At 43.1% G+C, this 17,275-nt stretch overlaps 1 protein-coding gene across 1 annotated transcript; it reads right to left on the minus strand.

Annotated features, from left to right (window-relative positions):
- Window positions 1–3,889: 3,889 nt before the first annotated feature.
- On the minus strand, window positions 3,890–16,757 carry LOC139459240 (uncharacterized). Its single transcript, XM_071240688.1, has 4 exons — window positions 16,505–16,757; window positions 9,261–9,293; window positions 6,867–7,029; window positions 3,890–4,761 (listed from the first exon to the last, which is right to left on the minus strand). Exons 1-4 carry the CDS (start codon window positions 16,584–16,586, stop codon window positions 4,605–4,607), a joined length of 435 nt encoding a protein of 144 aa, XP_071096789.1. The 5' UTR covers window positions 16,587–16,757; the 3' UTR covers window positions 3,890–4,604.
- Window positions 16,758–17,275: the final 518 nt, after the last annotated feature.

The raw sequence follows: 17,275 nt of genomic DNA on the forward strand, positions 1-17,275 counted from the left end.
CTCACTCACTATAAGCCACACAAGTTACATGTGTGCTCTATTAAGTTCATTTATGTGAAAGTTTGGGGGTCAAATGACTCTTCTTATTGAACTTGAGTGACTTTCTATGTTCCGATCTTGGTTATATGGTAAACTTTGACAATGCTCTTCAATGCTCTCAAAAAGCAGGACATAACACAACATCCATCTCACACATGTCAAAGGGTTGATCAACGGAGCTTTGCTAGAATCACCCCAGAGGCATGACAAGGGGCTGAAGATCTCGTTTGGAATTAGAACGTCAGTTCCGCAAACGTGATGACGTAGATATAAGCCTTGTGTTGCACTAGTTATAATACCTTTGGGTGATAGACAGATGCAGATATGTCAACAGCAGAGTCCGATGCTGGGGAAAGCAACCGTCTGTAGAACAACAAATACTTCTAGACTCAAAACCCCCAATCTTCCAATACTCATCCCGTTTTCATAGCTTTTAAGTATTCTATCATTTCTCCAAGCAAATATAAAACTTACGTATCTTAATTGCTACCCCGTGAACGCATATCTCAATCAAGTAAAATAACAGCAATATTTTGAGACCACCCCCAATTCAGGTGACATTTGCCTCTGTGAGAATGCACGGGCCAATGTGAGGTCACCTACTGAGGGCCGCAGTTTATCATTGGTTTACCTGTAAAAGAACCTTTTAAGGTTAATCAAAGTGTCAGGAAGGGCTCGATGAGCCTGTAGGGATTCCAGGTTAGAATAGGTCCCCAGCTTCCTGTGCAGGTGGTAAGAGGCAACTATTTGGATCGGGTGGTCAGACTCTGTGACTTTGTTGATCGAGTGTCACTGTACCCTGATGGGAAGGATCATTACTCACAATATTAGGGGGCAGTGGGGTAGCCTAGTGGCTAAAGCGTTCACTCGTCACGCCGAAGAACCGGGTTCGATTCCCCACATGGGCAAAATGTGTGGAGCCCATTTCTGGTGTTCCCCGCCGTGATATTGCTGGAATGTTGCTAAAAGCGGCGTAAATACATACTCACTCACTCCCTTTCTTTGCGTGGGTGGCCTAGTGGTCTCACGCGCCGTAGTTCGCCGTGCAGGGTTGTTTTCTTTCGGCTTGTCAGAAACCATGATCGTGTGTTCGAATCCCAGATTCGCCCTGTTAAGGTGTATTGGGTTGTCGGCACCATATCCGTGCTCGTGGGTTTCACCAAAGTGATAAATGTCCAAGGTGAGGTGAGGTGAAATTGGGTTTAACGTCGCGTCCAAGATTATTGCGCTTATAAAGCGACGTTCATGCACGTGTGTGTGTGGCTGCTTGTACTAGTCCGGAGTGATGCCGATTTATAGTGCTAGCTCACTGAGATACCATGCAGTTTAACATGAATACCCCACTCAGACACATTATACTGACTCCGAGCCGACCAGTCCTTGTTTAAACCCCTTAATGCCGAACGCCAGACAGGGTAACAACAAGTACCATCATTTAACGTCTTTTGGTATGACGCGGTCGGGGATCGAACCCCGGTAAACGTCCAAGATCTGCATCACTTCGGGCTTTCCTCCCACATCAAGCTGACACGCCTTGATATAACCGAAATACTGCAAAGCAACAGTCTTTTCTCTCAAATAATTAACGTAGAATTATATATATGAGTAATATATTATTTTATTGAGTTCGTACAAAAGTATTGTCTATATATATATATTCAATGGAAATGGGGATTTACCAGAACAAAATAACATAAAAAAAATGTAAACTATTTTTCTTACTGTTCACTAATCTTCCTATTCTTTTCTTGCCTTCTGTTGTAAATCAGTTGTGTAAATATCTGGGAGTAGGTGTCCTAAGTTGGAGAACTTGAACCCAATCCCATTCACATTTTGTGAATAAAATATGTTTTAACCAAACATATATTCACATTACAAATGCAATGATAGGAAGTTATTTACAAAATGTTGGTCGTGTATTAATATTTAAGATGTTAAATGTTGAAACACTGTGCAGCATAGTTCATGGAATTGGACAACTATTTTCACACTAGTCGAAACCACCCATTGAAAACTATAACGGCATGTTTTCCTGATACACCTCGTGTTATTAGTTATCCAAGACGAGACCAAGACGACCCCAGCTTTTGCTTCCGGTACCAGCGGGCCAGGTGGCCCGTGAAGATTAGGGGTAGGATAGGCCTTCAGCAGCCCATTCTTGCTTAGAAAAGCGACTATGCTTGTCGCAAGAGGCGACTAACGGGATCGGGTGGTCAAGCTCGCTGATTTGCTTGATGCATGTCATCGTGTTCCAATTGCATGGATCGATGCTCATGCTGTCAATCACTGGATTTTCTGGTCCTGACTTAATTATTTACAGACCGCCGTCATATAGCTTGAATATTGATGAGTCGGACGTTAAACAACAAACAAACAAATAAACAGTAGTCCATGCAGGTCGTTCCCCGGCAGTTAGACCCCAAACCAGGCCACTTGTAAAATTGTAATCTTTGTCGTATAAATGTACTATAGCATTTCGAATGTATCCAGCTTATCACATCGGGAATGAAGATTCATGTAAGTAATCAGCAGCTACGACTTTCTATGTTCCAGCATTGTCGTCACTAGGTTAAATAATATGTACATATTTACATGGCAAAATTGATGCTCCCTCAAACAGTTAATGCACCTAATATGCAAGGAGCGCCCATCTCAATAATATCAGAATGTTGAATCGTACGTGGTTGTTACTGGAATCTTACAGCATTTTCATCTCATGCGAATATTTGCACCGTATTTCAAGGCCCTCACGGGATCATGTCGATAAGGAGGACACTCTGGGCCCATTTGAAGGGCAAGGCTCATTACAGGAACAACGTTAATATCGGTAGCTTTCACATGGGTGCCTTTCTTCACCATCCACACGTTTAGACGAACCGTCGCCTTTTACACCATGAGCGAATCCTCTGGGCTCGACCTAGTTCATTTGGAGCTAGTTTCGGTGGTCGTGCATGTTAATAATTGTTCAAATTGTTTCCATTTTCTTGTGTTCAGATCAAGGTGTATGCCTATTTATTGGTATCACGGAATAATCTCGCTTCAAGAAACAGGCGTCACGTAATACGAATTACAGTCATGCAATATATCAACGCAAGGTAACGTAGGTAACGGAATAATAGACTCGAGTGGACCCGAGAGGACGACATCGTGCCATGACACCGTGATTTGAGATGAGGTCTTCACCCAATGTCTTTACCGTTTACCACAACAAAAAAGCGCCCAGTGTTGCAATGTAACGCTTTTCTGAAACGTCTTAATCCGCACAATTTGACACAATATAACCGTACTTTTTACTTACTGACGTAGCCAGTCTAAAACTTAGGAAAACATGCAAAACGTTTTCCGGTTTTCTCTCTCGAAATCTCAATGATTTCAATTTAGTTTCAGTGTCGTTTGCAGCTCTTCATCATAACACTGTACAAGTCAAGGGAGATAACCCTTTCAGCTCTGTCTCGGGTATAGGTGCCAGCTCGTTGATGCAGGGTCGTAGGGGTTAATATTCGGATTTCTTCTCTAGAAGGAAATTCAAATGTAGGTTATCCGCTGAGTCGTTTCCTGGGCGTTGGGATTGCTACTCGAATTATCACAATGTCGTTGACGACGGTACACGTCCATGGGATAAGAAACATCAAGTCAGTGCGTGATAAACTTCGACCCTACTGAACACTGTCCGTAGCTGCCTAAATATGACTATATATTAAGATTAACATTTAGTATACTTTCACAGAATATCAGAACGAAACGGGCAACATAATGCCGACATGGTGAGTGAGTTGTGTTTATCGCCGTTTTGATCAGTCATATCACGGCGTGTCAGCTTGATGTGAGAGAGAAGCTTGAAGTGACGAGGATCTCAGACGTTTGAAACCCACGAACATGGGTATGTGCTGACAAACGTAGAAACGTGATCGGGGTCCAGAGTTGCGTTCCTTGGGCACGCCAGAAACCTATGTGTGTGAGTCGAATCCCGGTTCGCCCCGATCATGTTTCTAGGTTTGTCAGCACCATACCCGTGCTCGTGGGTTTCACCGAAGTGGTAAACGTCTGAGACCTGCATCACTTCGGGCTTTCCTCTTACATTAAGCTGACACGCCGCGATATAACTGGAATACTGTTAAAAGCGACGTTAAATCCAACTCACTCACTCACTCACACTCACGCACGTCTAAGGGACGCAACTCTGCGGAGCGAATTGCGGCACATGGTCGACCTGGTCGCCCAGACGACATACTCACCAACCATGTTATAAGTCTGTTATTTCAGCAGGCAAAACTAGTTTATAAATTTGAAAAATAATTAGCCATAGTCATGACAGATTAATTATAGCCGTATGAAAATATCGGGTGTCCTTAACGTTTTTTGAGGTAGTATACAAAGGTTTTGTCACTGTTTGAAAAAAGATTCTTTAAAAAAACCAATATTTCTACATTTAACTTTGAAACAATATAACGAAATTAAAATACAAATCCACAGGCAGTCAGATTAGGTTCATGTTTCAGTGAGGCGCTATGAACGATGATGTCAGCTAAGAATATTTACACACGACATGAGGTTGTATATTGGCATCAAACAGATTTGATAGAATCATCGTCAACCTTGTCCGATTCTTTGGATTTTTTAGACGACTGAGAACTGCATGATCCGCTCTTGGACAACTGGCCAATGGTCAGTGGCTGGGAGAGCTCAGGAGCTACCGGGGCCGCAGAGGCTAGAGAGTGGACCCTGAAACATAGAGTGAGTGAGTGAGTTGGGTTTTATGTTATTTCACGGCGTGTCATTTTAATCTGGGTGAAAGAGACCAAAGTGACTTATTCATCGACGTGTACCACGTTGGTGGCGCCCACGTGCACTGGTATGGTGCAGTCAAACCTACAAACATAATCAAGGCGAATCGGGATTCGAACCTTTTTTTCTTTTCTTCTTCTTGGGGGGGGGGGGGGGGGGGGGGGGATTCGAACCTGTGTCTTTATTTCGCGCAGGTTGAGGCACATCTAAGAAAGGTTTTAGCTACTTCTTATAAACCTATTCATAGGGATCGCTATTAAGTAAGAGACTTCTTTCTATAGGCATTAAAACCTGATGTGAGGTTTTACTTTCCAGTCGGGTTAAATCTCGTAAACAGGGATGTTGTAATGTCCCTGGGATTTTATTAATATAACTTCCGTTCAGATTGTAACATGTAATGAAATGTAAAATCAAATGACAAATGTTTTCTTTATATTCCCGAGGATCGAATTCACACCCTTCATATCTGCAGTCCAGTGAGTGTACAACGAGGCTACAGAGGTTTTGATAAGCCTCACTGGTTTTTAGAATGTCCTTTTCAAGATCCGTACGCCAGCAACAGATATTTTACGCGCGTTTCCTAAGGTTCATGGAAAGTAAGTTCGAAACATAAAAATGTTGATAAATGTTGTTTTAAGTGAAATTGAAAAGGTCAATCGATATGTATTGGAGAAAACACTTTCCCTCGGTTTTGGTAGACAGAGCATGCCCTGGGGGTCGGGAAAAACAGCGGGGGCTTTGCCCCCTTGGTTTTTTCCTCTCCCCAGGGCATGCTCTGTCTGCCAAAAACCTCGTGAGCGTGTTTTCTCCAATACATATCGATTGACCTTTTCAATTTCACGGAATATCAGATCAAAATCAGCGACATAAAAGACGATATACTGACATAGTTTCTATGTGATACAACCTCCGGCCGTTTCCTTAATTCCGTATTCTAATGAGCCTTTTTTTTAAAAACCCAACATATTCATCCATATCAAAGTGTAATGCGTGTTCTGACGCATCTGTGAAAGGTATCTTTCCGACTGATTACGTTGTCGACGGCGTCGAACTAGCAACACGGGGAGGACGGTGCGCAGTTGATGACGACGTGGGCGTTGGTGTGAGAGGACGTCATTGTGTTTACATCTCGGCAGGTTCGTATAACATTCAACCCGGAGGCACTTACGGTAGTAATTGATACTTCCTAGACGCCTTTCCGGAGGATCCAAAATCCTTGTTATTATTACACTTTAGCAGACAGACAGACTTTAGGGTTCATTGGTATTTTTGATCATTATATTGAGTGAGAGAGTAAACTTTGTTATGCAAGCGGGCCATTCCCATTTCCCGATAACCCCTAGATGACCCCCAGCCCTCACTGTACCTGAACTTGTGATCACCGCCAAGGGCAGATCCAGTAGTCCAAGCGAAGGGTCCAAAATATCAATATCCTCTCTCAAATAATTTTAACTGCCTGGACCACCCTCTATGATCACATGCACCCCTCCCTTCACAAAAAGCTGCATTGGCGTCTAGGGCCACCCCCACGCCCCATCCCCTTTCACCACGCCCCGTTCCCTCTCACCACGCCCCGTTTCCTCTCACCCCACCCCGTCCCCTCTCACCACGACTCGTCCCATGTTACTTCGCCCCCTCCACTCTCATCACGTCCCGCCCCCGACGCCCAGTCCCCTCTCACCACGCCCCCTCCCCTTTTAAACCACGCCCCGCTCCCTCTCACCATGCCTTGTTCTCTCTCACCACACCCTGTCCCCTCCCACCACGACTCGTCCCATGTTACTTTGGCCCCTCCTCTCTCATCATGTCCTGCCCCCGACGCCCAGTCCCCTCTCACAACGCCCCGTCCTCTCTCACAACGCCCCCTCCCCTCTCACCAGGCCCCGCCCCCACACCCAGTCCCCTCTCACCACATCCCGGCCTCTCTCACCACGCCCCTCCCCTTTCAACCACGCCCCGTCCCCTCTCACCATGCCTTGTCCTCTCTCACCACACCCTGTCCCCTCTCATCACTCCCGCCCCCACGCCCCGTCCCCTCTCACCTGTACAGGTATTCCCTCTGCCTCCAGTAGCCCTTGTCCCTCCGGCTGATCATGTTGACCCTGATCCGGAGGAAGCACATGATGGACATGACGACGACAGGGAAGAGGAAGATGAGGATGATGATGTAGTTAGCGACGGCGGTGGGTTTGTTGAAGTCGGACACTGGAATCAAATCACGCAGACAAGGTCAGAATGTTTTACTCCGACAAGATGCCTCTCTGCGTGAAGACATGGCGACCCCATTGAAGGTCATAGCAGGACACGTCAGGTAAACCCAGGCGAGATTTACTGCCAAATGTAAATGAAGAATGTATTCTTGAGGCAATCAGCTTTCTAAAACGATTCAGCCTCATTTCTCTAGAAAATTTCGACTTTTACGCAAAATCCCACATGGAACTAAAATCATCCTTCGATTGTGCTGCCTTTCGGTGAAGATGCCATGGCCCTCAGAAACGACAGAGTTTATAAATTATGCGAAACAATGTTAATGCGCGGCCTTTAGTATTTACATTCGGGACTGGTCGGTCAAAACATCAAATATGGCATTGGGAAAGATCAGCTCACTCGTACCGAGAATTTAGAAGCCTCGACGCGACCTTTGAAGATGTCCTCAGATCTTTGCTCAGAGAGGTATCGTATCGAAGTAACATATCTGATCGTTATTACCTTCATCACACATAAAGCGGAAATATGCAATCGATATCTCAGAAATGGTGTTTGTAATTATATTTAAGTAGCTTCTAGGTTTCTGGGGTAGCTTAGTGGTTAAAGCGTTCGCTCGTCACTTCAAAGGCCTAGGTTCGATTCTCCACATTGGTACAATGAGTGAAACTCAATTTTGGTGATGTGATATTGCTTAAGCAAAGCAGCGTAACCATACTTACTCAAGTCTCAGGGTATAAATCAATATAATGTCGCGGCCTATATTAATAACATTCGGGCCTGGTCGGTCTGGAAATTAGATATTCTGTTCTGAATGATTCGCTCACTCGCACTGAGGAATCAGAAGTCTCGACGCTGATTGGATGAAATTTAGGCTTGCAGGATACATGAAATATAATTTCACTATTTGCTCTGTTGCAATAATTAGACTTGATACTGATGAAATCTTTGGCCATCAATGTTGTTATTTGTAAAATAACTCCGTCCCACGGCACATGCGTATTTGTTAAAAAAGGTGGAAATATAGTATTTGTTGGCTGCTTATAAAGGGACCTGATTATGCATGTTTCGTTACGTTGAGATTGAAGTAGGTCAAGTGAATATTATTCCAGTGTCAGCTTAGTGTGGGAGGAAAGCCCCAAGTAATGCAGGTCTGAGGCGGTGTGTGTGTGTGTGTGTGTGTGTGTGTGTGTGTGTGTGTGTGTGCGTGCGTGCGTGCGCATATTTTGCTAACTACCAGACCCTAGATAATGTTCAAATATATAATTATTTTATGACAATGAAATTACCGCTGAATAAGTTGTCCGTATATGTCACACGTACTATAACATGAATTAAACATTGGACACAGAAATATATACAGGAGATCCGATAGTGGAGATAATATTTGCATACTGTACACATATTAGAACAGAACTACTCTGGATATATCATACACTGCGGACGACCCAGTGATTGTGCTGTGGTTATAGAAAGGATACACATAAACTGTTTTGACAATACTGTTTTATATTTTCCTTATACCACATTATCTATAACGGCCCAAAAGGTTGGCACACACTTATATTATCTTAATATATCTTTTTGTAATAATCATGTAATTCAATGTGAAAATATACGACAAATAGTGAGTGAGTGAGTGTGGTTTTAAGCCATTTTTAGCGATATTCAAGCAATATCACGGCGGGGGACACCAAAAATGGGCTTCACACATTGTACCCATGTCGGGAATCGAACCCGGGTCTTCGGCGTAACGAGCGAACGCTTTAACTACCAGGCTTCCCCATCGCCCCTGAGAAATAGAAATTGTATAAATTTTATATACTAATAGTTATTTGGTATATGTCCTCTTTGTATATATTCGTATATATCTTTTTATTTTGATGTCTCTCATAAATTGATGACCGATTGGTTGTGTAGCCATTATTTTTCATTTTGATATGATGTATTTATTAAATTAGTCGCTGTTTACAAGTGAAATGTCTATAAATTATTGATTGATTTGGGAGAACCCGCTACTCATAGCCTATGCAATATTCCATCTATATGACGGTGGTCCGTAACCTGACAATCCAGTGATTGACATCATGAGCATCAATCTACGCTATTGGGATATGATGACCGCCCGATCCCGTTAGTCGCCTCTTACGACAAGCATGGGATGCTGAAGACCAGTTGTAGCCCGGATCTTCACGGCACACCTGCAATACGAGGGATTAAGTTATACCTACGTGTAAATGATGACTGATTTCCACGACCATCCCCTGAAAACAAAAACAGATGTGCAGTAAAATTATTTATCTTTTATTTTTCTAAAAAAAAAATGAAAAAAAAAAATGATGCCACATTTAATTAATTATTTTTTCTTCGACCATGACCTGTATTCCATAATACTAGTATTCTTTTTAAATGTGTAGCTACTTCTATATCAATATCACTTTTCAATGACGAATGTAACCGGTCAACAGAAGTAGTGAATAAACAGTTCAATGTATGATACAGTTCAATACTACTATGGCACAGTGATAAGGGGGGGGAGAGGGGGGGGGGGGGGGGGGGGGGGGGCACGGGTGGCCCAGTCGTCTAAGGCGCCGCGATTCGCTGTGCATAGTTGCGTCCCTTGTGCACGCCAGAAACCTATCATTGTGGTTTCGAATCCCGGTTCGCCCCGATTATGTTTCTATGTTTGTCATCACCATACCCGTTACAGGGAATACTGTTAAAAGCGGCGTTAAACTAAACTCACACATGCCAACGGGCAATCTGGGACGAAACTCTCTCACCACATTGCGGCACCGTAAACCACTGAGCCATCCTCATTGGCGCACTGTATTATAATGCTGAGAACAAATTACATAGTCACACATGAAAGGCCAATCACAAGAGAGCGGAGACTTAAAGACCGTTAAGCAGCTCCATGACTACAGGACACTTCATCGGTAAGGACTACTGCTAATTAAAGACTAAGCGTATGTTGGATGCATGTGGACCGCATGCTAATGCCGAATACGTTAGGAACTACTGCTAATTAAAGACTCAGTCACAGATAGTTAAATATGAAGACGACGGTAATCTGGAATCAGCCAAAGATAGTTAATTAACAAAAGATCAATTAGAAAGAGATCAAAGATAGAGAACTATGTAACTGGCGGTAACTTGGAAGCAATCTGTTAAAAGATTGTTAAAGAGTCATGAATTGTTTCGAAGATAGTTAAGAAATGATCAAAGAAGATTGTGGACAAGGGGTTGAGAAAGTTGTTGAAATATTTGTGTACCTAGTTTTTTCATTTATTCAATTCATGTTAACTTTTACAATATATCCAAACAATATATATCAATAATATATTTAATGGACATTGTTTAATCACAATAAAATCAAATGGTATCAGTAATAAACAACAAACAGGTTTTGTTTCACTCGCTGAAGATCTAAACAAGAGCCGTAGTCAGAAAGTGAATAACAATTTCTGTTTTTTATCAAGATATCCGAATTACCAGTGCCTGGGAGAGCATTGTCCAAACGCTGGATAATTTACTTGACCCAACGCAAAGACACACATGACCCACCTAATTTGCAAGGACATGGATAGGCACATTGGATCGATAGGGTTAATCATTTAGACGCGTGAAAGGGAAGCTTGAAGATCGGCACGACGTTTTCTCAAGGGGGTGGCTGTACCGTGTAGATGGATGAATTATTTGGATCGTTGAAAGGCTGCGGAAGGAGTAACGTTGGAGGTTGTATGATCACATCACCTGTCATATTCTCCCGAAGAGACGGAATAATTATTCCTGTTAACATAAATTTCTGAATGTTTAACGTTCGTCAGACAGCCCCCGCCACTACACCATATCAAAATGTGATGGTGTATAAGAAGGGATTTTATGGAACTACAGCTACAGCTACCAAATTAAGACGTCAGAATATTTGTTTTAAGAAAGACACCTTGCATCATTGTACTTTTTTGGTGGCAGGCAATTTCTGTTTTTCAACAGACTGAAGCATATTCTTTTGGGCGATATCAGACGTTTACCACTTCGGTGAAACCCACGAGCACGGGTATGCTGCTGACAAACCTAGAAACATAATCGGGGCGAACCGGGATTCGAGCCCACAATCCGAACCCACAATCATAGGTTTCTGGCGTGTCCAAGGGACGCAACTCTGCACAGCGAACCGCGGCGCCTTAGACGACTGGGCCACCCGTGCCCCCCTTAACACTGTGCCATAGTAGTATTCAAGTTCATACATTGAACTGTTTATTCACTACTTTATTGCTGCATCAAGTACTTCAACGTATCCAAACACACGTCACATACGTATTGCAGAGTGTGAATATTCGCAGAATAGCTGCCAACATAATTGTCGGCACAATAACACTAAGTATGATAATTGATGTCGTATGACCTTACACAATTAGATAAGTTACTTACTATATAAGTAGATCCTAAATACATTCTGTGTGACAACATGTCGATCGTTAAATGTCACTGGCGGTCCAGTTACAGCATGTACGCTGTAAGAATGTCATGCATATTTGGGATTGTTAACGGTACTGGTTACTGACAGACAACTTTCATATTAAAAACAATTGTACATCATAGACTTTATTCCATATTTCTACATATTACAGTTCATGGGCCCTGGATAGGAAAAGGTATTAATGGTCGTAAGAGGATCCTAAATTGGATAGTTCTTGACTTGGTTGAATGCTGTCGTACCTCAAGCGCGTGCTCATAATATCTACCCCGAGTTTGTCTGGTCCAACCTCGACTCGTCCGCGATGGAATGTTGCAGACCTTAACGTTAAACAAGAAATAAACTTATACTGCTCACTGGCCTCATCCCATTATGACATGTTTCTGACTGATGTACAACGCATGATGGACAAATATGAACCAATCAAGGCTCTCTTCTTGTAAGAACCGCCGTTTAAAACAGCGCCATGAAATGAATAATTCGCCTTTCCTCACTCACTCACTCACTCACTCACTCAGACACACAATTCACTCAGGCACGCACACACTCACTCACTCACTCACTCACTCACTCACTCACTCACCCAGCCTGTATTCTTCATCTCGTATCACTCTGATGTCAACTTAAAGGAGTGAGACTGAGGCGATATCACCCAGGGTACCACAGATATAAGGGTAGAACTACCCAGTGTATAAAGCATGTGGAGGTAGAGCTACCCTAATACAAAAATGTGAAGGTAGAGCTACCCGGGGTATCTGGTGAGGTGAGGTAAGGTAAAATGACATGTAACATTGCGTTCGACATGATTGAACATTTTTGCGACGTGCAAGCATGTTCGAACTAATTCTGATTTTTTCTTAGTCCTTACCCACTGAGATACCATGTCGCATTTTACCATGGATACCCCACTCAGACACAGTATACTGACTCCGAGCCGACCAGTCATTCTATCCCCTGAATGCAGACCGCCAGGCAGGGTAACAACAAGTACCACATTTTAAGTCTTATAGTATATCGCGACCAGCCGACCAGTCATTCTATCCCCTGAATGCAGACCGCCAGGCAGGGTAACAACAAGTACCACATTTTAAGTCTTATAGTATATCGCGACCGGGGATGGAACCACCGACCCTCCGCTCTCCGGGTAGACGCTGATGCTTTATCCACTAAACTACGGAGTAGGTCCCGAGATTATCAAAATTATGGAGGTAAGTTAGCATTCGTGACCAACTCGTGTTATTCCGGGAAAAGCCGAACAGCGACTCGTGCCCCTCTCATAGCCATTTTTGCGACCGGGTTCCGTCTTGGCGCAAACGGGCATACCTAAAACAATTGTCAACTCGTTGCGTAATGGTTCACAAATGTTTCCCCAGATGCAATTTAAAGCACATCTGGACATGCGGAATTATACAGTATGATTGAACACATTTAACTGTGTCTTGGGTACATTTTTAGATGCAAGACATATGTAAAATCAAAAATTATTTCTAAGGGATTCTTTGATGAACAACTTGAAATCATGCGCGCATTTTGATTAGTTTGTCGTATTTTCGCAAATAACATGCATCGTTAGGGGGACGAGTCTTCTTGCAGGTTACGAAAAGGGGCGAGTGGTGACGAATGGTAAATTAGATCTATCTTGGGTACTACAGAGATGAAGGTAAAACTACCCAGTGTATAAACAGTGAGTGAGTGAGCGTTGTTTTACGCCGCATTTAGCAATATTCCAGCAATATCACGGCGGTGACATTTGAAATGGGCTTCACACATTGTATCCATATGGGGAATCGAACCCGGGTCTTCGGCGTGACGAGCGAACACTTTAACCACTAGGCTACCCAATCGCCCCCAGTGTATAAATAGATATGGAGGTCAAGCTACCCAGGATACCACAGACAAGACGAAACTACACAGGGTTCAACAGCAAGGATGAAGAGGCCGTATCTGTGTCTCCTAATCATCCACGTAAGTGCCACCAGTCGTATTTTGCCTTTGAGAATAGCACTGTCCACAAGAGCCTACCTCAACACTGACGGCCAATCTCATTAATAGAGAAGCCAAACTAATTCTGCGAAATACGCTGTCTTCGAGAATCATTGAACCGACTGTGAGCAAAGCTGGAAACAGACGAGCTCTGCTCTGCAACTAAGCTGGTGTAATCATCCTGAGTATTGGCCCTCGAGACAGGCAAGCCACATCGCACCATTCACAGAAGGAACATGGACGCCCGCCGCTACTGGTGACTTTCAGGATTTTTTCTTCTGTCCTATATTCAATTTTTGTCCCCGACCTAGCGTGTCGGGAATGTAGGCCGTGATTCTGTAAGAGTCAGTCGGCGGTATGTGCTGTTTCCACTCTGCGTTGATGAAGAGATCAACTAGATTGTCGTGCTGTCGATCAGATGCCAACGCTGTGGTTGGCCTCTTCATCACATTGAGCAGGATTATTGGAATTAGTTCAGCATCAGTTTGATGTCGTGTGATGTCAGCATCGTGTTATTTATGAAAGAAATTCAGACTTGAGGTGCACATTTAATCAAGGTTAACAAACTAACCCATAACGTTGTCACGACGTTGCGTTAACGTTCCAGGATCTGTGAACGTTTCTATTACGTTGTCACAACGTTGTATGAACGTTATCAGGTTGTTGAACGTCTCCATATCGTTGTCACATCGATTTATGAACGTTATCAAGATGATTTAACGTCTCCATATCGTTGTCACAACGTTGCATGCACGTTATCAAGATGATTTAACGTCTCCATATTGTTGTCACAACGTTGCATGCACGTTATCAAGATGTTTTAACGTCTCCATATCGTTGTCACAACGTTGCATGCACGTGATCAAGATGTTTTAACGTCTCCATATCGTTGTCACAACGTTGCATGCACGTTATCTAGATGTGCGAACGTCTTTATAACGTTGTCACAACGTTGCAGGAACGTTATCGGGATGTAAACGTTTCTATTACGCGGTCACAACGTTGTATGAACGTTATCAAGATGTGTGAACCTCTATTACGCTGTCAAAACGTATGAACGTTATCCGATTGTGTGAATGTCTCTATTACGTTGTTACAACGTTGTGTGAACGTTATCCGGTTGTGGACGTTTCTATTAGGTTGTCACAACGTTGTGTGAACGATATCCCGTTGTGAACGTTTTCCAGAACGTTGTCAAATGCTACGTTGTATCTTCATATATCTTCCATGAGCTGAATATGTTGATCTGGGTATTATGTCTGTTAACTGTTTATCGACACACCCAACGCTATGCGATATGATGGCCCGGGCCGAGTCCCAGAGCCTGACCGCCAAAACCATTAAGTCGCTCTCACCACACGCACGGGGTGCTGCGCATTTTCAACTGATTTGTTTTGTTTGTTTGCTATTTTTATTTATTGTTTAACGCCGCACTCAGTAATACTCAAACTATATGACGTTGGCCTGTGAGCAATAGAGTCTGGATCAAGGGATTGACATCATGAGCAACGATCCATGTTGTTGGGGTACCAAGTCACCGAGCTTGACCATTCGCCTCTTACGATCACATACGTTTATTAGTTTTCTTTTCATTGTGCTGCATTCGGTACACGGTCATCTTTCAATTGAATGAGAGACCGGTCCAATGGCGGCGACACTACGGTTCAAGCATTTTAGCCCTCAATTTATGAAGATTTATGCTCATGGGAGTAGGAACCAACACACCCGTGAAGATCAGGGGTAGAATAGGTCATCAGCAACCCATGCTTGTCGTAAAAGTCCACTATGCCTATCGCAAGAGTGGACTAACGGGATCGGGTGGTCAGGCTCGTTGACTTGGTTGATTCATGTCATCGACATCCAACTGCGTTGATCGATGCTCATGACGTCAAACACTGTATTGTCTGGTCTAGAGTCGATTATTTACAGACCGACGTCATATCGCAGGAATATTGCTGAGTGCGGCGTTAAACAACAAACAAACAAACAAACAAAGGAAAAAACATAAAGTAAATTCGCTAGTGGACTTCACCAAACCCGGCGATTATGGAACACTATATTCGCTGGCAGATGACAATCGATGCAGCAAACATATATGTCAGGGGTTCACTTAATATCATCTGTATTGATTTCCGTTCTAGAAACAATCTTTAGCTTATATATTCACGAATAAAACAAATAACATTGGCTATTGTGGACTGGCGATGTCATCCAAAATAGAATATCATATTAAGTCAATATCATTTACGAGGGATTTCAAATTACGATCATATTACTCATCGAAGGTATTTTTATGTATATTGTTACTGATTTAACATTAATCCCCGACACAAAATCCACTTACACAAAATAGCCCTTGAGACAATAACCCCAGACACATTAATCCTTGACACAATCCCGACACAATTAGCTTGACATATTAACCCCCGACACAATAGCCCTTGACTACTCCCGACACAATAGCTCTTGACATCACAACCCCGATACAATAGCCCTTAACATTACAAAACCCGACACAGTATCTCTTGACATTACAACCCCGACACAATAGCTCTTGACATTACAACCCCGAAACAATAAGCTTTGACATTACAACCCTGACACAAAAGCTCTTGACATTACAACCCCGACACAATAGCTCTTGACATTACAACCCCGACACAATAAGCTTTGCCATTACAACCCCGACACAATAACCCTTGACATAATAACCCCGACACAATAGCTCTTGACATCACAAACCCCGACACAATAACCCTTGAGATTACAGCCCCGACACAATAACCCTTGACATTACAACTCCCGACACAATAATCCTTACAGAGTGTCCATTCTACCGAGGTTTCACTGTATACAAAAAGAATAATGGTTCTTTGTAACATTTATATTAAATAACATGATACTGACTCTGACCTTGAGTTGGTTTGATTCAGGCAAATCTCCTTACACTTACGCAACAGAACTATCTTGATAAACATGAAGCTAAATCATATCAGTTAGATATTCACTTACCGCTTTTTCCGTTTATAAATCCGAGAATATCCAAGTACGCCACTGTCAAGTTCGCGTTCAACGACGACGAGTTGACACTCATGGTACTGGCACCCGTATTGAAGGAGCACACATCTAAACACAACCGTCACATTTCCCTTCTCCCAGTCACCCGCTAGTCCCAACACCAAGCATAATCTGCCATTGGTACAAACACTCCAGACAGCCTCCCACCACAACCTGTTCGCCTGTTCGCCACAATGATCAAGTGCTGAGAGACGTCTGGCTGGTGGAGGAGATCTGTCGCCTTCTCTACCGCAATGTTTCCCAGCCTATCAACTTACCGGCTCTCTACAAGCAAATGGTCTGTTGAGTCAATTATCTCGTTTGGACCCAGGATTGATTTTCCGAGTATTATGAGCTGGGGGAGAAGTGTAAGGACATCGGAGAGAAACAATTAGCAGCTACAGATGTATGTGCTGGCGACAGTAGCCGAGTCTTGCCGAGTCACCGGTCTGTGGAAGATTGTCACTGGGGGGTTCCGCAGGGTGGTGAAACCTAAAGAGATTGTTACTTACAGGACGGTAATCATGGCACTAATCAATGGTACTATAATTGTAACTATTTCTTCAATGATAGACTTGCACAAGTCTCTAAGGCAATACTTATTAGTTTAAATCATAATTTCGAGATTATGTAAATAATAAGAACAAAATGTCCCTGTCAGAGACTGGAGTCATAATTATCCACGCATGTGACTTTTCTTTCAGTTCAGCCTTGGAGCAAGGCTAA

This window comes from Haliotis cracherodii, unplaced genomic scaffold, assembly GCF_022045235.1.
Source record: "Haliotis cracherodii isolate W230 unplaced genomic scaffold, xgHalCrac1.p SCAF_13, whole genome shotgun sequence".
Lineage (NCBI taxonomy): Eukaryota > Metazoa > Mollusca > Gastropoda > Lepetellida > Haliotidae > Haliotis > Haliotis cracherodii.

Coding starts and splice junctions, on each gene's coding strand:
- LOC139459240 (XM_071240688.1), bottom strand. CDS start 16,586: ATGAGTGTCAACTCGTCGTCGTTGAACGCGAACTTGACAGTGGCGTAC. Junction 9,294..16,504: donor ATTTATAAACGGAAAAAGCG/GTAAGTGAATAT, acceptor TTTTGTTTTCAG/GGGATGGTCGTGGAAATCAG. Junction 7,030..9,260: donor AAATCAGTCATCATTTACAC/GTAGGTATAACT, acceptor ATTTGATTCCAG/TGTCCGACTTCAACAAACCC.